The 23,709-nt window shown below is 35.7% G+C and overlaps 1 protein-coding gene across 2 annotated transcripts in view; it reads right to left on the bottom strand.

Moving 5' to 3' along the window:
- Nucleotides 1-12,849: 12,849 nt before the first annotated feature.
- Nucleotides 12,850-23,709, bottom strand: part of PIBF1 (progesterone immunomodulatory binding factor 1) — a 106,246-nt gene continuing 95,386 nt past the window's right edge. For both annotated transcript variants that reach the window (XM_059466591.1, XM_059466590.1), the window contains exons 17-18: nucleotides 15,387-15,563; nucleotides 12,850-13,118 (exon numbers count right to left, since the gene is read on the bottom strand). In XM_059466591.1, the coding sequence (XP_059322574.1) occupies nucleotides 13,062-13,118; nucleotides 15,387-15,563 (234 nt within the window). In that variant the 3' untranslated portion in view covers nucleotides 12,850-13,061. The remainder of the gene's footprint in view (nucleotides 13,119-15,386; nucleotides 15,564-23,709) is intronic.

Here is a 23,709-nt window from a genome sequence, read left to right as displayed (position 1 = left end):
TGCAGAATTGTTGAAAAGCAGAGAGAAAAAAACCATGCTAGATATTTCTGTGCTGCATTTGGGGAAAGAGAAGGCAAGATATTTGTGTCATATAATGACAAAATACTTTACGTTTCAACAGTAATTCAAGAGCATATTAAACCAGCTACTGTTGATGGTCTTAGCTGAGCATGTCTGGAAAACTTCACACCAGGAATTTTAAAAGACATGGTCAGCAAACTTTCAGGATTGATATTCAGTAATTGTTTGATTAGACATGTTCCAGAATTCTGTTAAGAAAGCTAGAGTTAGAACCAATACCTAGAAATGTAAATTAAATGATGAAACTAATTATGAATTGCACCACTGTGACATTAATTTGAGCAGCTTAATGTGAACAGTCAGTATGTGAATCTATTAAAATAGATAGCATTATTTATTCCACTCTGTATACACTAATGAAAACCAATATTTTGCTGCATTACCTTTGGATAAAGTTGGTCACAAAATATAACAGAGTTTAGGAAGAGCACATTTTTGCAAAGCATATCACGAGATTCTGCTCAACATTTTTGACTGAAATTCCTAACTGCCAAGTCTCAACTTTTTTTCAAATGGAATATTGCCATGCTGGTGTATAAGGTCTCATGTGGGGGCACTGATTGGTTTTTTACAACAAGCTGTTTGCCTTCCTAAAAGAAAACATAGTAGTTGATCAATTTTATTGAGATTAAGTGTGGGGGAAAAATAAATAATGAAGGTGGGAAACCTGTCTACTGAAACAACAATTCCCTAGATTCTTTGGTATGTGGGATGCTTCTCAACTATACATCTTTCAGCAGAGATACAAATGAAGAAGGTTCGTGAAAAGGTTCATAGATTAATTATGTCTAGTTAGCTAGATTCCTCAGATGGCCAAAAAAGATGTGAATCTTAGGTGTCCAAACATCCAAGGTGAACCTTGCAGAGCTGTTATACCCAGAGGATTCTTTCACTGAAGTGCTCAGTCATTTTCAGCATCCACAGCTCAAGTTGGGGTGCAGTCAGTCCCTCACGCTTCAGCTGCTGAGCCTGCATGCACTTGCAGTGTCTATTGGAATATTGTTGTGTAGCCAGAGGAGAGAGCTGCGCCTCAAGATGGAGGCAGACACGGCTTCCTTTGGAGCACCTGAATTCTGGATGGACATGCAGCAAACTGAGGTGCTCATTTTAAGAATGCAATTTTCAGTCTTTCCTACTTATGACCCTCTTCCTTATGCCTCCTTTTATTTTTGTTAAAAACCCCCCAAAAAACAAAACAGACAAAAGCTTGTATAATTAATAAAAACTTGGCACCAGCAAACTTGTTTTTTGAGTTACATTTTGAGGAGTCCCTGTAGTTCAAGAGCACAAGCTTACAAGCTGTTTAAAAGGATTTTTACAGCCCACACTTATAACTTACATGCAGTATGGATGCCTAGTTAGAGCAGAAACTGAAAATGGATTCTTTGAGCTATCATATAAAGATCTGCCGAGGCTGGGGTTGAGTGACTGGAGTTAAATTTAGACAATTTCAATCTTGATAAGACTCCCATGGTGGAGTTGCTTCACTATCATTGTTTTTGTGGTCTGATGGATCTTTCTTGTTAGTATTTGTGAATCACTCAGATGCAGCTTACAGAGCTGATGGCATGTGCAGCATGCTCAGGAATTCCCAATTAAAGTAACCAAGTAATGCAGTTTTTTTGCTCCATTTCCATGATCTGTGTAAAGAAGCCACCCAAGTTCAAAGGGGCAGAAAGAACTAGGTGGCATCTCCTGTCTATCCAAACAGTCTGCCCTTGGGGAGGAAAACCCCCAACAATTGGAAGGAACCAGCCTTTCTGCAATTAGAAACAGCTGCTTCAGCAGCAAAAGCAGGATTTTCAGCTAGTCAGAGGATATTAATATTACCACAGGATTCTCACTTAATAATAAGGGTAACAACTCAGATGACCATTACCATTTTAAAAAACACCCTGGTAACTCAATTGACATGTTTTGAATAGAAGTTTAGGAATGAACAAGTAATTTCAAAAAACTAATTTCAACAGCAAGTACTGATTGATTTTCTATGCATCTGCCTCACTAAGTGAGGTTTGACCTCACTTAATGTGTAAAGACACATGAAACATCTTTCCATAAGTGAGCTGGCTAACTGGATGTCACTTTTCAGGAGGGATAAAAGCAAAGTAGGGATTACAAAAACATACCTCGGGCTGCAGTACAAGGGTGAGTCAGGAGTTGGAAAGGTGCTTCCCAAGAAAACTTACAAAGGTGTGCTTGATTTTTCATCCCAGTCACTCCATAGAAGAAGATTTACAGCACACACTTAACATTTTGTGATAAAAATGTTTGAAATTGTGATCATCAAAACTCCAGAAATCAGAGAATGTGTCTGAACTCACTACTGAAGCTAAAAACTCATCAGAATTTATGTTTTGTTTAGTGGCCATCACAAGTTGATCAGTAAGAAAGATGAATGAATCAAAGGTGGCAACCTCAGAGACTTCAGTCCTCCCGTATGAGAAAGCTGATCAGCCTTGATAAAATGTGGCTGCACGTGAGTCCTATCTCCTGTTCACTTGGGGGCTTACAGAATTGGTGGCACCACTCATCCTGCTGGATGAGGAAATGTCTGTGTTTCTAACTGCACAGGGTAATGAAAGGCACAGCTGTGTCCTCTTTCAAGGTTTCCATTTGCCTCATGAGGAACTCAGTCCATCAAGGAAGCAACTGCCTCCACACAGTTTTGTTTAGTTCCATTTACTCTAGGTAAGGCATAGCCAGAAAATGACAGATTTGCCAACACTGCAACAATCTAGAAATAAGATGATAGGTGAAAATTGACAGTGGCTATTGCTGATAGCTTAAATGTCTGTTCACAGTAGGGACTTGGAAGTGACATACATCTATCAGAATGCTGGCACACAAAAATATCTCTCTTCCCAAATAAATCACATAAGATGTCCATTTAAAAAGTCAAATCAAATGTTACAGAAGAGGAAATATCCAATGACACAGGAGAGTATTATCTCTCACCCTAGTTTTGCTAACTATACTATTCCCAGGAGCTGCAGATGCATTCAAAGTCCTTTAGAATGTTTTTAATTTCTCAGACATATATTAAGTAATAGATTATGGTAAATAATATTCAACATAGTTAAACAGTTAGTTAATACAATGTTACTTCCCCCCCTCATTATTTCTTGTCATTTTGAAAATATTTAGAACCCGATTAACAGAAATAAATAATTTTTTCGGGTGAAAAACATGAAATTGTTTGTTGACATATTGGTACTCATAGCTTCAGCTTCAAGTGTCAGATTATTTTCTACATGCTGGAAAAGCATGCAAACAAAATATACAATATTCAATACAGGTTTATTCTGCACCTAGAATAAGGATATGAATTTATTTAGGTAATAAAGGATTTTTTCAAAATGAGTCATTTAATTTACTTTATTTAATCATATGTTACAACCTGCTTAGCTAATTTCCCCTAATATCTCTCTAAAAGTTTTTTCCATAATTTGTTTTTGAAAATGCTTTTTGAATTATTAAAAAAGAAAATAAATAAAAAAAGAAATGCTTTCAGAACAAGAGACCAAAATAAAAACCTTTCTCCATTTTAATGATGCTTTGTTAATTTTTCTTTTTCTAACTAGAACAGCTCTAGACTAAAAAAAAAAATGTTTTTGGATGTTCACATTTGAGCTGTAAGTAGTACTCTCGTTGGGTGACTTAATGGAAGTTTGGAGTATGGCTGTTGTTTGTGGTGTGGAAAGCTGCTGCTCGTGGAGGTACAGCTCATCTCAGACGCGTTCACCTGACCGGTTCCCAACGTGCTTACTTAGGCTGCGGAGCCCGCTTACGCACGAGCTGGGGCTAATGGGGCAAGTGGGATGAGGCAAGACTCTAGCAGGATGTCTTAATCCCTGTGCTGCCTGAAAGGTATAAATACGATAAAGGAGAGGAAAAGTTGATTCAATCTTTTAACAGAACAAGGCTTCTTTCTCTCTAGATTGTATATTGATAGCTTTGTAGATTAACAAAGCTTCTTCTAGTGATTAGAAAAACTTTGTTTCTGTGCACTTCAAGAGTAGAGCCTAATGATTCATAAATCTGGCACATGGTATCAGGTACAAATCACCGTAAGATATGACACAACTACATGTAATGTGGAAAAATATCTGCATTTTAGTGCACAGGAGAAACAAACTAGTATTAAAACAAGCATTTAGTCAGGATCAGGATAAACATCTTGTTCTGTGTGTTTTAAAGTGTTTTCACATGCAGTATTACAGTTTTTCAAATTCTGAGTTATCCGTTCAGACTTCACCGACAAATGAAAGAAGTAAAAGTGGAAGGGACAAAGAAATTACCTCTTTTCCTTTTGCTTCATGTTCATGGTTTCCTTTTGCTTCACAGGCCAGACCATGTGAATAGAACAGGTTGCAAATGCACAAACTGTCTTTCATCAATACCATCTGCATCCATCACAGCTGTTTTAAATCTTAGGTTAAAACAACTATTTGAAGACAGTGAAATTCACCTATGAGATAATTAATCATAGTAGGTTAGACCAGCTTGGTCAACTATGTTCTATCAACAGAAGCATTTTGCAATGATCCATTACAGCACTTCCAATCCAGGTGACGTTATTTATAGTATGTAGCAGTGGCAATAAACTTTCCTGGTTTCTAATTTAGGAATATCAAAACCAGCTCTATGTTTTTTATCCCAAGGACATTGTGGTACTTATAAACTAGTCTCATGTTAGTGTTTTCTCAAAAATATCACACTGAGACACAAGGTGATGCAATGCCCACTTCCCTCTGCTCTGAATACAGGAGTGAAAACAGTGCTCACAGAAAGCTAAGTAATAACCAAACAGCCAAAGAAGCCACACTGAATTATACAACTTAAGGAATTCCCCTCTACAATTAGTTGAACATTAAAACATTGTCTTTTTTTAATATCCACCCTCCATCAAATGCTATAGCCCTAATTTGTGTTATTGGACTAAATGCATCTAGCTGGCAACATACAGCTGAAAAGTTCTACGCTTTGCAAAGTCAAGTGTTCAAGTAGTCACACTATTCATACTCTAGTATTTGCCAAAAGTTTCTTACTATTTAACAGAGTCAGGTGCTAAAGAACAGGATAAATAAAATCTAGAAAACTGGTATTTTTAAAGTAGACATCAGAAAATGAAGAAGGAAGAGGTGTATATTAAGTTCAGTATTGTAACTGTACTGAGGAGCTTTATGCAGTCTGTAGAAGGTGCCTCAAGCCAAGAGACTGGAAACTCTGAATGTTGTCTCAGCAGTTTCTTTCCAAAGCCGAAGGTCACTCCTTTCTTCAGGAATGCCCCTATTATCATCTTACCCAAAAGGAACTTCTGTGAACACATTAAATCCTATCCATCACCTGAGGAAAATGGTACATACTCAGTTTCCTACGAAAGCACTATAACAGTTATAAAGCTATAAAGCTGTTAAGCCAATGACCTTCTCAGGTTTATTCAGATGCAGTTCCAGTTTTTGCTCCAATAAATCCATGTTCAGGATCACACTTGCTCCTATTCCAAACCCAACAACTGGTATTTCTTAAGAGTGAAGCAATGTTCGAGCTGTCATCTTTTTGTGTAGAGCAGGTCTTTGTGGTGTCATGACTAGGACAAGACAAGGTGATTCTTGAGAACCCCAGCACATCCCTGCTTTTGGTACCTCCATGGCTCAGGGGTACCCAAGCAGGAGAACCTTATCTTTAACATCTTTATATTTTCAGAAATTACATTGAACAGATAAGAACACGGAAAACTTCTTACATGAAAGAATAACAGCAAACAAAGCTGAGAAGGTGGATCAGGGAACCCTGTTTCCAGAAACATCCAGTGATTATCAAAGATACTGTATATTTTTATGAAAATCAGGACTGTCATTTAAATAAGTAAATGTGGTGCCTGTCACGAATCTGACAATTCTTGGAGCCAGTACAGTAGATTAGACAAGTCCATGAAGATGATGTATATATATTTAAAATATATAAATAAAGTATATATATTTAAAATATAAATATAATAAAATTTAAATAAAACATATTATATTACTATAGTTATATTAGATTATATTATGTTGTATTAATTATAAAGAAATATATTTTAAAATAAAATTAATTTCAATATACTTTATTGGAATGTAACTTATTAACAGAAGCACCTTAAAACATGGATGTTCACAGAAAAATATTTTGCTTTGTATTAAAAATAATCAAACTCCCCCCAAAAATTTAAATGTTAAAAATGTATATGTATTTATATACATTATTTCAGTTTACAGTTACAAAATAATAATAGTGTATTATGAAAATTTCTTGATATTGCTGCAGCCGGAAACATAACTTTATATAGTTTGTTTCTTTGTAATTTAACATAGTTTAATGGATTGAAACCATTAACATAGTTTAATGGATTGAAAATACTCTGTACTTGTTTTTAAATCACTCATCTATCTCAGAGTTACTATCATGGTGTAAATCTATTTGACAAAGGTTTCAGCCTACCCAGATGTGGAATGGTGCGTCAGAATGAAAAACCACTATATTTCATAGCATTGGGTATTTGGCTTTCTTGGACAAGAGATCTAATCAGCTCACTCAGGTTTCCCTAAGGGAGGTTTCAGACAGTCTCCATTGTGTAGGAGGGCAGCCTGGCTGTGCACTGAGATTAGCCTGCAGAGATTTCATGGGGTTGAGAAAGAAACGTAAGCTCCCTCCTGCTGCTGGTAAGCACTGTTATTGTTCTCCATTCCTTGCTGAATGGCACAAATGCAGTTCTGCAACCTTAATTACTGCAATAATGGAAGAAATGACACAAAATGACAAGGAATGTGCTAATTCAGTAAGGCTCAAGTCATTGACATATTAGTCCCTTTATTGCTTGTTGTTACTTTCAGGCACGTACTCTTTTACTCCTAAATACTGAGCGGATTCTGGGGACTTAGTATTTAAATAATAAATTAGTAAAACAGAGATTAATGTGAAAAAAGTGGTGCCCAATAGTCTTTTAGAAGCTGTCTGGTCAGTACCTGAGCACAGAACATGTCTGATGAAGTTAGCCATCCTGGCAAACTGCATCATTTCCAATGTCCAAAAATGGAGACTTGCTAAATGTTATTTATATGCTAACCAGGAAGGAAAAGGTGGCAAGTGAATAGGCTGCACCAAAATATTGTATTTTTCCTCTGCTGAGACTCCCACAGCACCATGAAGGAGATGAGTGATATTGATTTTTTTGTGAACATCTTACATGTAGCTGCGGATGACAACGTGTGAATCTGTGTTTACACTGCCTGGAAACCAGTCCTGTGAAACAGAGTGACAGGTCTCCTGTATCTGCGGCCCTGTACTGGCAGAGGGGAGGGCGAGAAAGCTTGGGCACAGAATCAACCCTCTCTCAAGGGCTCAGACAGAACTCAGTGGCAATATTTTCAACCTTTTTTTCTAAAAAGGACCACTGCACTTAGGTAACAACCCCATTTAAAACCCACATGTACACTGCATATGTAAATTCCCTTGTAGAAGTCAAGCATTACCTAACAATAATGCACAAAGAAACAAATTCTTCCAAAGAACTGAATAAGAAAGCAAGACTTGCATGCCACAATATGAATCTCTAAAATCATGTAAAACAGGACCACTGGGAATTGCTAACAGTTTCAGCTGCAACACTGAATAATCTAAGTAATCCTTTTTCTATTGAACCAAAAGGAAAAATGAAAAGACTTTCATTGAAATACAGTCATAAATTCCATCCATAAGACTTTTCCTGCAATTAAGTTACATTTACTGATCCACTACTCCCTTAAAAGGAGCATTAACACAAAGACTTCAATTATTCATGGTCAAACAAAGTTGATTCTATTGCTACAGTCAAAGCGGCATTCTCTTTTACTGTGGTTATTTCTGTAGTATCTTCAAAAAGGGCACATAGTCTGTGAAAACATGTAAGTTTTTGAGTAAAAGCTATTTCCATGATCAATCCTAACTTCTTGCATTTATTACTTTTGCCTTTTGCTTCTTTCATGAGGATGAAATTTGCTGGGGGTTTTTGTCCCCTTCATCCTTTAAAGGGTAAGCCGATTGAAATATTCATTTTTTTTAAACCTAGGTCAAACATCCTGAGAAAAAGAAGTCTTTCTCTCTCTAAAAGAAAAACCAAGAAACAAAAACCACAGGTATTTACTGTTATGGAAAACTTATCAGTGAGGAAAGAAACCCAGCCAACTCCACAAAATGACCTCTGTGGAAGCAAGTTTGTGGTTCTTGTGTTGTCAGCAGAGGGCTTAAAAGAGCTGCAGAGGGTCTAACACCTATGAAGAGCCATACCTACTTCTGCTGCTGCTAAAAGCTTCTCACTCGCTGTTCCACAATTCCCAAGTGCTGTCCATTTCCGCCCATGATGCCGTCCCCCGGGAGCTGGCACCCTCTGCTGCTGCTGATTGCTGCCCAGCCCCAGTCTGAAATACCCAAAGCGTAACTGCCTTAATGAAGCTGTGGAAGTATGCGCTTTAAAGGTCAAGAGTTCCCAATCAATCCTAGGAATTTAAGAAGGGGATAATATTGCCCAAAGACACTAAGCAAAACTTGATCTTCTAGAGATACTTGTTTCATTTTCAAAGGTCGAGAATGGATACAGATTCTTGATATTCTTTGGTATAAGAAAATACCAGGGATACATTTCTTTGACTCAGTAAGAAGTCTGCCATATGATCTATTAAATGTAATGTTAACAGGGAGAGAAATGCTTTCCTCAGTAGACCTCCCTAATAAGCATAACCCTGAAAGATGACAGGATGTTACAGACTCAAACCGTTGTGTATAAATCTGTTTTCATGTAAATGTGCTACAGACTGACAATTGATTGAGACACATATACATAATAACATAAATACTTCTTCAAAAGGTAGTAATTTGTTTCTACAATGTCATGCTCTCTGAGTCACGTCTTTCAAAGACATGGAAGTTAATGAATGCCTACCAGGAGTAAAAGAATTCTGCCTGACCATCTTGCAGATGTCTGAGGTTTAATAGATTTAAGTGTCCCTCTTTTTTTGCTGGAACTAGGTATCATAAAAAAGTGTAACTGAAGAAAAAGAAAATAACAGGTAATGTGTAAGAGGTAGGAAATTGGGTAGCAGTGATACTGGCAAATTCTCAATTGATTTCTGAATTCATAGATGTTCTTCTTTTAAAAAGTTTCACTGCTGTTTTGTGCAGAAAATCTTGAAGGGAATGAAGACTATTAATCCAGAAGGTATATTATCTCTTCGTACAGGAAATATTTAGAAATTACAATGCCAGTGAATTAATACCATAGGATTCAGCAGTAAGCCTTAAAAGTTTAGGCCTTATTTAAAAAAGCAGTTATGTTTTCAATTTTTTTCCTCAAACAAGAGATTACCTTGATGCACTTCAGCTTCTTGGCTTCAGACTAGGGACAGAAAGGCGAGAAAGCAATTACAGTGTTAAAGAACCCTGAAAATCCCAACCTGTTCTAAAGCATTCTTTCTTTCCTGTTCAACCCAGGTATTTACAAAACTTATCACTTAAGTAACACCTACTTAATGTACCAAGAAATGTAATAGCAGATAGAGATTATTTTTGGCTTTGCTCCCTTTGGTTTGAAAAAGAGGAACTGAAGATGATTATGTGGGTTGGGCACTTCAGTCACAAGTTGCTTACATGCATGACTACCCTTCAAAATTTCTCTTTACTTCATTATTTTTGACTCACACATCATTGACACAAGGCCTGTGACAATAGGAGACTGCAAAGACCATGAAGAAGAATTATGGAATAATTCATTTGACAACTATGTTTGTGGGAAAGAACATCAGTAAAAGTGCTGTACAGGTACTGCAACTGAGCCTTTTCATTACATGGAGAGCAAAAAGCTTCATTAATTTTTGCTGTAGGGCATCTCACGTTTGAATAGTTATATTTAAGTGACATTCTAGCTTTCTCATGAGAAGCTTAGAAGGTCTCCTCCTAGATAATTAATTACAGCCTTGCAGTCTAGTGAAGAATCACAGAAAAAATACAGTCTTCAACTAAAAAAACCCCAAAGTATTGAGGAGATTTACACAAGGACCACATGTATTACAAGAACCTACCAACAGCATGGTGTGTTATCAGTATATTCTAATGAACTACTTTTATTTCTGCACATTTAAACATGGACCTTGTTAATAATTACAAAAAGCCCTAAAAATCGCAATCCTGAGATTTTTTTTTAATTGACAGAATAAGTCACTTTATCATCTGAAGAACTGTTTAAATATCAATAAAATGTCACCACAAAATCAGCCTAATTTTCTGTCAGCCTTCTTAGAAAATCAGGCTGCCTGGAGGACACAGAAATTTATAATGCACAGTTACTCTCTAAGAGTAAAAATGTTCCTGGGTATTGCACTTCCATAGAAGAATTAAACAGAATTTTGCCTTTTGGATGGTGTTAAGTAAATTAATGTCACTATCTGATATCAGATAATTTAGGAATAATACCACAGACTAATTTAATTGGAATTCTGATAATCAGTCATCTAGTCCATCTCAAAGTCAAGTCCAATTATACCAGTTTGCTCAGGAGTTTGCTGGGTTCTGAACAACAAGGATGAAGATTCCACCACCTCTCTAGGCAACTGTTTCAGTATTTGACCATTCTCACAGTAAAAGCATTTTTCATAACAGCTAATCGAGTTTTCTAGTGCTCCATCTGGTGTCCATTGTCTCTCACTCTATTGCTGTGCATCTCTGAGCTCAGCCAGGCTCTCTGTCTCTGTACCATCCCATTTGGTAGTTGGAGACTGCAAGTTCCTCCTGTATGCCCTCTAATATTAACGCTGTACAAGTCCAGTTCTTTCCACCTCTCCTTCTACATCAGGTGCTTCAGCCCCTGGCCATCCTCTGCTGGACTCACTGCAACATGTCAATGCCTTTCTTGAGCAAGCCCAAAACTGGACACAAGGCTCCAGATGTGACCTCCCATGTGCCAAACTGAAGGGAAGGATCACTTCCCTGCCTCTGCTGGCTGTCCTGTTGGTAATAACCACCTGGGATGTGGCTGGCTGGCACATTACTGACTCACATTCCATTTGTTGTGCACTGGGACCTGCAGGTCTGTTTCTGTCAAGCTGCTTTGCAGCAGTGTTGGCATATGGGGTTATTACATCCTGGATGTGGGGCTGCAACTGCATTTGTTGAACTTCATACATTTCTTGTTGACCCAATTTCCAGCCTCTTAAGATGCTCTGAGACCTCTCCATCTACTACTCCCTCAAATCTGGTATTGCCTGTGAACTTGCCAAGGGATGACACTATTCCAGCAGGACATGGCACTGTTGATCATGTTTTCTTTAGGTAGGTGTGCCACCCATCTTACAGTCTGTATCTCACCAATTTGTCTACAAACGCACCATAGGAAAACAAATTGGAAATACTTAAGATTCCAACTAGTATCTTGCCTAAAATAGCTCACAGTCCTTCTAGATAATACAGTTTATTAGTTATTCATTGATAACAGATAAACAAAATACTATGGGAAGTTCATTTAGGGACTGAATCACATTCATATCTATTACAATCTGCATATGGGAACTGTTTTATAGGAAATAAAAGTTAAGGATTCTAGTCACATAAAAATATATGTTAGATAAAACCTAACTTCTGGAAACTTTATTCGGAAATGACTGTACTGAATGTTTGTGAGCCCAAAATTTGTGTGATTTTTTTCCCCAGAGAGAAGCAGTTAGTCTAATAAAAGATTATCACCTCTGTCTACATACTTGGCCTACCTCACTCACAGAATGGTAATTTTAAATATGTGATGTGCAATTACCAGCAATTTTTATTACCAGCAATTACCAATTTTTACCTTGGTCTCTCAGAACAAGAAAATGAAAAAAAAAGGAAACGGAAGCTTTCCTGGAGCAAAGGAAGTATTACTGTGCTTCAACTGTTTGGAAAATGAAGAAAAGTGTATCTGGGAATCATAACTTGATATAGCTCAGTATTTTATAGTAAATAGTTATTGTTCATGTCCAGGTTAGAAAACATTGACAATTTAAGAGATATTGTCAAGGAAAAAGGCACTAAGAAGAAGGCGCTTTCTTTTAAATTAAATCTGAGCAATATTTTCAGTATGCAGTACTTAAAAGATCTGTATTTACGTTATACATAGAAACGTACCACAGGCAGTCAAGAATGCTTTGAAAAATTAGAGAACTTTTGTATAATTAGAATAGATGGTGGAGTGGAATAAACAAGTAGAATGTGTTCTTGGACTTTTGAGCTTATTTTCATACAATTAAATATGGTAAGTTATCCATTTCCCTACTGCACACTACAGTCCTCACCCATCATGGTTCTATTTTTATTATTACATTGATGTAACTGCACTACTGTCTAGCCCATTAAGTATCAGTGCTGATAATTAGGATGTATTTTATTGCTTCTTCAAAGTATTTTAATGCCTGTTTGGTTATACAAATGACATCAAGTGATGAACTATAAATTAAGGCCAGTAGGAAATTTTGTTTCCAGCTGACATGAATTTCCTTTATAGAAAATACAATACTAATGCATGTATATTTTGAAAATTTCCATTAGTCAGAATTGTTGCAAGGAATGTGGCATGAAACACAGGGTCCAGGAAAAACAATATAAAAAGGCTGAAACATGCATTAATTTGAACACCCTGAATAATGCATCCTTTAACTACCCAGATTATAATTTGTAGAACACACTAGTGTTTATTTATCTTTAAAATTCAAATAAATGTTAGCAAAATTATTGCATGTATAATTTTCACACATTTTATTCACATGAGAGATCTAGAAATTATTTTATGAAGCATAAGAGTATTTGACAGTCAAAAAAGAAACAGTTAAAACCAAACCAGTTGTTTGCTTTTACAGTAAAATGAGCATCACTATGGTGAAAATAACTTTCTTTTAAGAAAAGCTCCCCAAAGGATTATTTTGAATAATTTTTGAAAAATGCTATGCTGATGTTTTCTTCTTCAGTTTCTTGTACCACACAGGTACCTCTTTATTTGTCTGTAAAAGAAAGAACATTTATTTGTGAGACAGTGAACAAAAGAAAAACATACAATCTACATAATTTAAACAATCTACCCAAGTCTCTGTCCTTCCTATGTAGTTCAAAGTTGAGTTCTTTGCTTAAATGCAAATATCAAAACCAAAATAACCCATTTAAAGGTACTATTACAACATACCAGTATTAAAACCTTCCCATTTCCAGGTTATAAAAAGCAGATTTTATGGTGAAAATGAACTAATTTTTAAAAAAATATACATGTCACAATGAAAACAAGCATCAACTGTGCCATAAATAGGTTTCATTTGAAATAACATCATCTATGTTTTCCAGCTAAGAAAGGAATAGATCTTAGAAAAGAGATCTTAGGTGTGCAAAAACTGACCAACATTTTATGCAGAAATATAGTTCTTAAAAATATTTAATTGAAAATAAAAGAATACAGAAGTTTTCTAACTCTGTACAAGGTATTTTAGTTGCAGAGAATGGTCTGTGAGCAACTTTTCCTTGCCTTCATAATCCTATGGGTTACTGCTACACAGTCAGGATTGCTTGTTGCAAATTCAGTGGTGGTTTGTATAAAATAAAATAGTTTAAGTTTTAATAGAAATAGAACAAATCAATTGGAGGTGGAACAAGGTAAGGACTATTCTGCTTCCAGGGTTGGGTATAATCTCTTTAGTTAGTGAGCACTGTCTCAGTCTGTTGTCCCTAAACTTATTCCTTTCTAGTTCCCTTTTCTGACTCCTCTCTATTCATTCTTTCTTCCAAAACATAAAAATAATTTAATTTAAAAGTCTGCTTTATTATTTTTGAAGACTCCAGTTACATAAACAAATCTGGTCTATTTGTTCAAGCTTTTAGAATTCTGGAAATTGACCTAAACTGGCAGGATTTTTACAGGACTACTGATTTCTTTTCCTATCTAAGAAGAAAACATGTGCCATCTGCCCATTTTCAGTTCTCTGCTCCTAAGTCTGCAAAGGCTAGAGTTTTTCACAGAGAAATTGGTTACAATTTCTTAATGTAATGTCTTCCTGTATTCCTACACAATTTCTATATCCCTAAGCAGGACAAGACAGATTATGCAAGGAAACCCCAGATCATTTTCACAAAATGTTTGCTTATGTTTCGGATCACTGAATAGCTCCATCAAAAACAAAGTTTGGGCAGTATGATTTAGCACTACCAAAAGGACTGTGGATGAAACAGCACTGGATAAGCCTGTGTTTAGTCTAATAATGCTATTCAAGCAGAATTTGAACTCCTAAATGTCCTCATGTCATGTCCCAGAGATGCTACTGTTTCCTACTTTTTGTGTTATACACCCAATACGTGGGTGTGCTACACTACAAACTTCCTATTATTTAAGACACTGTATGTTAAAGTCTCTATCAGGAAAAAAAAAAAAAACAACAACAACAAAAACCCAACAAAATAAGAAAAAAAAAAGAAAAAAAGAAAAAAAGAGTTCTCTTTGGACCAAATCAGCACATATGTTACGCAGTGTGGATACACTCAGTTCACCCCAGAGAAAGGTAGCATTATGAAGTTTGTAAATAAGAGTAATGACTTGCTTTGTGATTCAGCATTTCAACTTGGCTGTCTTCAATCTATTAGTTCAGACACAGTCATAGTCAGAAACTTCTAAACCATTTTCAGGAAACTTTCCAATACCAGAGGCACTAAATCTGAAGAGGGCCAATTCAAATATTAAAAGCCAAGTTTTTAGTTTGTGAAGGAATAAAACAGGGTTTTATACTGATTTTATAACATCAGGCTTCCATAGCAACAGAAGTTATATCAATACTGGTGTTCTGTTTTTTATATATATTTAGATACATAAGCACATACATATTAATATATATCAATTTAAGCATGCAGAAATACACCTATTTCCTCACTCCTGCTTCTTAATATAGATATGTACAAACTCCACTTACATACAATCATAGTAGATTTAAATTAGTATACATGGTCTGTGAATCCCTACAACTATTAAAATCTTGCTAGCCCCTCAGTGTTGTAATACAACAATGGTATTTTTTAAAAAAAAGAACTGGTTTGCTGTGAGCTTAAGATATAGAAAGTAACAAAATCATTAAAAAACATCAAAAACTCTAATTTTTTTCCTTGACACTGACTGTTTCCATAAAGAGCTGAATTAATTACACATCTCCCTGAAGGATGAATCCACTTTTTTTTTTTTTTTTAAAGTGAGGAGAAGCATCAGAAGTTTTGGCACTTACTCTTATCACAGTACTTACAAATAATGTTGGCTTAGGTGTAAATATATTTTCTTCTTCATGTTCTGGCAGCAGTTTTACCAAAGGGATTGATTGTTTTCCAGTTGCACTTTTTACACCAATATGAGACTGAGGTAGATTTTGTTCACAGCCTTTACCACGTAGAGTAAAAATAATCTGCTTCATTGTGGCTAATTCCTATAAAACCACAAAAGAACAATGCTAAGTTATTATGTTAAATTACATTTGAACCTATAAATATTTATTTGTTAATAATAAATTTATATTCACCAAACATAGATTCGTAAATGTAAAAAAGAATATATACTTGCTATAATTAAGAAGATTACTACTTAAACCCTAGCAAAGTAAGAAAATAAAATAGGCACAGAAGATTTATAAAACTCAACTTTTGTCTTGCTTAAAGGCTGTAAAAGAGAACATTTACTGTGTAGTAAGAAGCACATTATATCTCTTTTAACTTCAACTTCCATTCCACTTAAAAGAATTCTTTTGCATTTATTTTTTCAGGCTGAGGGTCTGTACAAATCTAATTTGAATGACTTTGGCAACTTGTACTTTTGAGCACTGGGTCTTGCACAGAAAATTATAAATACATTACTATTTCTTTATAATCTGGATATATTTCTTTATATCCATATTAGAAAAGAAGAATCAATTAAGAACCTTTAGAGGATGTACAGTAAAAATAGGATCAGAATGGAAAATAAGTTTTGTGAAAAATTAAAGTTTCAGTGGGGAAAAAGGAATGAGAATATATAGAAATGCAGCCTTTTTTTGGATATCCTATAAAAACAATTTGAATTAAAAATGTAATCTTTCCTTAATACTTAAATCTGAACAAACCAGATTATTCAAAATGTACAGTAGAGTGATAAAGGAAAAAACATAGCATTTTCTGACTTTAACTGCACATCTTCTTTTGTCATGTTTCACCACATCTACATCCTAATGTTCCCTCTCCCCCCCATGTAATGGTTATGATTACTATAAAGTAAGTTACAGAATGTAAAGAGAAGGAGAAATAATTAATGTAAATTAATTATTATTATTACTATTAGTAGTATTATTTAGAGCATTCATTATTGTAGAATTAGAACAGCAAGATCAGTAGAAAAGCCTTTCAATGTAAATTTTAAGACAATTTTACATGTTTTAGAACATTAATGTTTTTGTTTGCTTGCTTTTTACAAATCGTGTTGTCTTCAATAAGCAACAGTGTTACTGTATTAGTCTTATATATAATTAACATTCTGTCTCATCTCTCAATCAGAAAAGGGTAATTTGTGTTTATAGCTGAATGACAAATATTTGTTAAATCTTACCTATTTAATACCTGCTAGAAAATGACATTGATGTACATTCTATTTTCATTGAATTATTAGTAATGAGTTAAAAAAAAACATCAGCCTTTTAAAATACTCCTGCCATATGCCTTCTCTCTGTCCACTGCTGCCTTTAATACAAGAAACAAAGTCAAAAGAAACATGCTGAAGCCTTTAAATTGTCGAACACTAACTGAGTTACATGAATGGAAGTTACACTCCACAGACCAGCTTTATCGAGTGTACAAATTGTTCTTGTATCTCAGTCATTTAATATTAACTATTTGCATAATTCAGCCATGTGTGGTGGCATGTTGAAACAGCATGACTGCAGAGCAGCTGTTTAAAAGGACTGCATAGCTGATGCCAACATGTTTTTCAAAGTTGTAAACTCTGCAAAGATGTTGCCAAAGCAACACATAGACAGAATTTCTTGATGAAAATAACTCAAGCAAGTATATAGCAAATAAATACACCATCACAGGAGATTAAATTGTACATAAACAATGTTTTGACATTAGCAAATGGTGTTCCTATACTTAAACTGTGTTATTCTGTGGACCAAATAGTTGCACCTTTGAACAAGGCAAAACACAAAAACGGTCACACAGATTTATTTCAGAAACAGAGTAGCAACTTGAATGTGTAGGGTCAAATTCTCTTGTGTCAAGATCCACTTGGCAGTTTAAAGTCTTCTCGACTTAATAGAATCTGTCCTGTACTTGACAGCACTGTGTGTTTTCAGACTTGGAACAGGCTCTGGAGAGTCAGCTCTCACACAAGCTTCCCTTGTTACAGGAGGATTCTCTAATGTGAAGCTATAGGAAAGAATGACAGGGAGTGGGGATGAAAAATTAGTCCACAACGAAGAAGCTATTTTGGCATCACAGCCAAATTTATCATACGGATTTAGCTAAGGTTGTCTTAATATTTGTTTTAAACCCCCTCCTCATTTAGTAAGAAAGACCTTAAGACACTTGGCAAAATAAATAGCACACGAAACACTGAATCCAACAGAATTACTGGTATGTGTACTGCTAAACAAGAAAAGAAAATTGCCGCAACATATTTGCAAGAGATTTGCTGTAGTCAACAAAGGAAAAACTGAAAACAAAACTCTGTCTTGAACTGCAGTAATTTTAACCATCTCTTCAGATTTCTGTGCTCCTGAACACAATCTTAATTCTTACCTTCACTTTTTCAAACAGTCATGAGTACCTGCTACTGCTGGCATGCTATCTTGATTCTGTAAGTATTATTTTCCAATCCTAAAATCCAGCAAGTTGATTTAGAAAGCTAGCAAGGAAAAAGTAGCTCTGAAGATTGTACTTAGCAGAAATATGTGAACTTGTTCCAGTGGGAACAAGACCTTCTGAAAAAAGGGGAAAACAGGTAGAGGGTTCAAAGGAGAAGGTAAGAATCTTTTGTGGAAAAGGACAGGTACTAGCTTCAGGATAAGCTAAGTAAAGGAAGATGTGAAGAGAAATGGATGAGTAAAATTCTACTTTTTACTGTGTGAAGTCCATGTTTCTATGCCCAGGCAGAGCTGTGCACATTGTTTACTTACAATATCTCCTTCAGTTACTCAGTGCACTGTAGAAAACAGTGTTGCTAAAGCTCTGCATTTCCCAATTTCTCTGGGGAAGTATTTGGTCTTTGCCACGCTGGCTCCTGGACATATAAGCCATGCTACGCAAGATACGTGTCACTGTTTTGAGGCTTCCAGGTTTGAGGGCTTTGGCTTTGGACAGCCAGACAGAAATCCTTCTTGGGAGGATTATGAGTACCAACACCTCGGAGTGGATTCACCCAGCTCCTCCCTGGGTTGGCTTTACACCTCTGGCCTCCCTGTCACCAACCACGGGAACACAAGCACCCACTCACCGCTTACGCAACATTCCGTGGGGACGTGGCAGTGCAGACACATGGAAAACAATGCAGTTGGCAAAAACCAGTGGGTTAAGATGACACAAGGAAAAAAGTAACCTGTGCAGCTGGCACAAAAACAGTGCTTACATACAATTAGTGTCACCCATACAAACAAGTATCAGGACTATATTATTAAATATTTTGAAAGTCTGCCCACAGCTACCTGATGAATTTTTGTTAAGGATGTTGCTCTGTGTACCAGCACAAGTCCAAAAAAATCAAAGTAATGAGCTATGTGACACATTAATTGGGATTTCACTCGAACTTGAAACACTTAAATTGCTGTATCTAAACATAAGTATCTAACCATGAGCTAAGAATCTAATTTTCTATTACAGACAATGCAGATTGGAAAGTGACTCTATTCAGAAGTGGGACACTGTTGGTGTTGTAACATTAGTCTTGCTGATTAGGCTGCTGTTAACTATAAAGCACAGAAAGATACCTCACCACAGACACCTTCATTTTGATACCTAAATTTAGTTGTGATAAGCTGGATCCATTTCTCACCTCACTCTCCTTATCATTTACTTTTCTCAGGCTTCTACTTTGCCTAAAACAACTTTAATCCTGAATAGCCAGTGTGCAATCATACTTCCCCTTGCACACAGATTTGAAGTATCAAATTATTTTCTTAAAAGGAACTAACTGTGTTTTTAGAACAAGATTTCACACCACAGATTATCTACTTGGTAGGTTTTCCAAAACATACATAGATTTATACTTTAGGACAATCTAGCATCCTGTATTCTACTTATGGATATTAATTAATATTTAGTAAAGATTACTTGAACTATAAAGAATACTTGATAATTCTGCATCATAACCAGAAAAGGAGTTGGAATTCAAAGTAACTGATTAGAATGAATGGACTGAGAATACTGGGAGTGATGTAGCAGGAGGTGAAGTAAGGTAACATGTATTGCATTGTAAATAGTATCAGAAGAAACTACTTGCTCATTTCCATTTATTTTTGGTAAGTTATGTCCAACAACCTTAGTTAAAAATAGCAAAAGCAATTTTGTGTGCCAATATAGAAGCGGAGAAGGAGATACAAAGGTTGGACTCGATCTTAGAGGTCTTTTCCAACTTAAGTGTTTCTATGACTCTTTATTAAGGTACACAAAAGGGATAGACAGCAGTCTTTTCCACAGTGTTCATTAATTAAAATGTCTTCTAGTTTGGAATATTTCCCAAGTTCTACCTTGCTAATTTATTAGGCTAAATAATGGTGTTGAGGAACTAACTGGAAATCATCAGCCTTTAAAACAGTGTTAAAAGAACCAAACTGAAGAAGTGTAAGTAATTTTTAAAAGGTAAAATAAAAAAGGGTATTACCTACTCATACTTCAGAAAATTCAGGGACTTTCTAATGATGTTTGAGCTTAAATTAAAAGTAAAAATAAGCTGTAGTTTATTTAAAATATATTTTACCTGTCTATTATGGATAACTAAAATAGGACCTAGAAAAATGGATCAGTTTTGGAATACAAAGGATAAAATTTGATTCCTTCAACTAGCAATGCAACTAGAAGATAAGCAAATGCAAATGCAAAAATGCAAAAATAAGGCATGGAGCCATATAAAATATAAGTGTATTTTGAGTTACAGATACTATAAAGGGAACTCCATTAACATTGGTTTTGATGTCCTTGATACATGCTCAAACATACATGTACCAAAAGAGCAGCTTATGTCTTCCTAATTCAAAATTAACAGAATATTAGGTATTGTAACAAAATCACAAAATGACAAAGAACTGTGTCGTGGGAAATGACTGAGGCATAAAAAGGTGCTCATTTATCATGTAACTGATGAAGTATGTGAAAGAAATACCTACATTAAACATTGTAATCAAGCATAGTATCAAGACAGTAATTTCATTTTTTTTCAGAAAATTGTCAACAGCATAATTTTTTTTTCTTTCTGTCTCTGTCATGTAACTACAATCAAAGGAAGAAAGAATCCTCTTATGTGCACTCAAAAGCTTGCAATAGCACTTAACATTATATATGTGTATATATAGCTATAATAACTATGTAAATTTATATAAGCAGTTAATGAGACATATCTGTCTGTCTGTCTATCTATCTATCTATCTATCTATCTATCTATCTATCATACTCAGGAAGCAGATACAAAATAACAGTCTTAAAAAAAAAATAACTGGCTAACAGGAATCAATGTCATACATGTCAATTCTTAGGTTCTTACAGCAGGGAAGTCTTGCACCTCAAGAAATCTCCATACAATGATCCTGAAAAGAAGTGTTACGTAGATCAAACCAAACAGTTGGAACTCCTCAGTAGGAAGAGATATATACTGTGTGGTCTCAAGGTAGCTCATTCTAATGGTAAATTGAATGGCTTTTTCATATCACTAAAATCATAGCAGCAACCAGTGGGTGTCAGATCCATCTGGCTCTTTCCTCATGCAGTAAAGCTCATGGTACTGCACTCAGGTAAATGTTCTCTAAAGCAAAAGTGACTCTGATAATAGAATGTCAGTTAACTGAACCTTTATCATGGCAAGTGGCATTCTACTTTAAGCTCTGCATATAGAATTTAGGAATTCTATATGCAATTTACAATTGCATATATTTAAGAATTTACAATTGCAAACTTCACCTTAGATTACAACTCCATTTTGAAGCAGAGAACTTGTATTGTGGAAGCTGAACAAGAGATTTCTGCCCTACAAAATGTATCAGGTTCTGGCAGAACCACTGAATTTTGATGACTGACAAGTGTTCCCAGAGAAGAACACAGCATAAAAGAATAGCACAGAAAAACAATTTCACTGTCAAAATCAGAAAAATCAGATGAAAGAGGGATAAAACTTAAGGTCTCCTCCCTCAGGGATGCTGATCAAAAGTTAAGGTCTTTCAAAATTTGTGAGCTGAGCACTAACGTGACAATTTTAGATGTGTATTCTCACTCCCAATCCCTAAGTCTCCTGTACTGTGAGAGCAAAGTATGTATGGTCAGGACCTCCTTTGGAAAGCTGATATTCTTCAGTTTAACTGCCATATGGTCCCCATGTGGTTAAACTATAACTCAAAATAAAATATGTATCGTCTGGAGTTTGACTGTACACCCCCCATGCATGGAAGGGATTGAACAAAAAACTGCTTCACAAAAAGACTTTTAGTGCACCACAACTTGAGACCAGAGACTGGACTCTTCTCAGTGTGGAAGCCAAATAGTAGCTTGGAATGTAGCAGACTGGTGACTATTATGGCTTCATTAACTTCTAAAATAACATTAACAATAAAACCAATTAATATATTAGAACATACAAGTGAGAGAAGATAGTCATACTGGCATGAAAAACATGTTCATGGCAAGTCAGCACAATCTGTCTTCACCTGCATGTTTCCTCTTAGTTACTCAGCTATTGTAGTCTTCAAACAAGTCTGCACAGGGAAAAAGAGAGTTCAGAAATTGAAGCTACAGGTTTGTTAAAGAACCTTGATTTGAGAAACTTAAACCAGCATTTAAGAATGTTATACTCATTTGGTAGTGTTCTGTAAAGAGCATATTCTGGAATGATTTCTCAGTCTCTAAAGAATGAAAAGTTCAGGTTCAATATACAAGAGAGGATTCAGAGATAAAAAGAAAGTTTTCTACTTCCTATATCTTCTTCTTGAGGGAAAATTATCTTAATCTGGGAAAAGTCAGGGCAGGGTGGTTCAGAAGGAACCATCTTCACAGTAGACTGTCTCAAGGTGTTCACTAGGATCAAGATTAATGGGCACATCAGGTGATGGTAGAGAAATGCTAAGGATATTGCCCTCTACGAAGTCCTGTGCAGTTCCTCACTTGGATCCCTCTTAGACTTCTACTGAAACTTTAGTGAAAGTAAAAGTACATTGAAATAAAGTTGTATCATTTAATTGCTAATACTAAGGTGGACAGGGATCTTTGTGAGAACTCTGATTGCAATATGGCTTTGGAACACGTGACAACTCTGACTAAAGTTTGGCTTTGGAACACATGACTGGATACTTGGTTGGATTTCCTCACATGCATCTTTAGATATCTTCAGTAATAATGTTTAAACCTAGGCAAATTAGCTTGTCTGATCCCTTTATATTGCTGTTGGTGAGAAATTAAAAAAATAATAATAATTTTGCGTATTTTAAATGAAATTAAGGTCATAATAGTAAATCACGTCATAATAGTACCTGTTTCTTTTTCCTAACTGCAAATCCCTAGATGATTTTCAGGTGTAGATACCTACCTGATATTTTTTTATATTAGGCAAGATCCATTTCTGTCACTTTGTCACTTGACAAGTAACTTTTCAAATCATCTTTACAGTGGCAGTACCTTTGACAGCACTGGAATTTACCAGTTAAAATGGAGGTAAAAAACCAAAGCTCACTGTATGGACTTTTGGCATAAACATATTTCTGCACAACAACAAAACCTGAAACAAAACCCGGTTAAACTTTTCAACATATGCAATGACTTGCATACAGCACTTTGAAGTTTGAGTATGGTACTCAAACTTTGGAGTGCACTACAGAAAGGAGACATATGTGTCATTATCAAGGAATGAGACTCTCAAACAGAAGTAGTACCTACAACGTCTCCTCTTCAGAAGTACTGACAATTCACACAAAGAACTATTTTATAACTGTCCTTCAGGGGTTTTATTCCTGCTAGAGACATACTGCAGAAGGTAGGCTATAATCTGGAATGAATTATCAGTTCCCTTTTCTGGCTGGAAGTGGAAAAAGACCAACACCATTAGCACGGATTCACAACACTGGACAGTAACTTGTCATTAATGATGGCAAGTTGTCAGACAGGAGAAAGACAGTGCAGAAATGCCATTTTGACATGACAGCAAAATGAAGCAAATGGTCAGCCAGTCCATTCCCTTACTTAAGACTGCAGATGGGTAGGAAGCAGTGGCACAACTGGTGCAAACTCAGCTTCAACAGTGGAACTCCTTGAGCTTTTGCCTATCAGGAGCAGAATCTACATCCATAACAGAGCTCAAAGAAGATTTTAACAACCGCCCATGAAATCAAGAAAACATCACAAGTCATGGTTCAATCC

The sequence above is a fragment of the Ammospiza nelsoni genome, chromosome 2 (genome assembly GCF_027579445.1).
Source record: "Ammospiza nelsoni isolate bAmmNel1 chromosome 2, bAmmNel1.pri, whole genome shotgun sequence".
Classification (NCBI taxonomy): domain Eukaryota; kingdom Metazoa; phylum Chordata; class Aves; order Passeriformes; family Passerellidae; genus Ammospiza; species Ammospiza nelsoni.
Note: the sequence above shows the minus strand (reverse complement) of the source record. Positions and strands in the feature narration are given on the sequence as shown.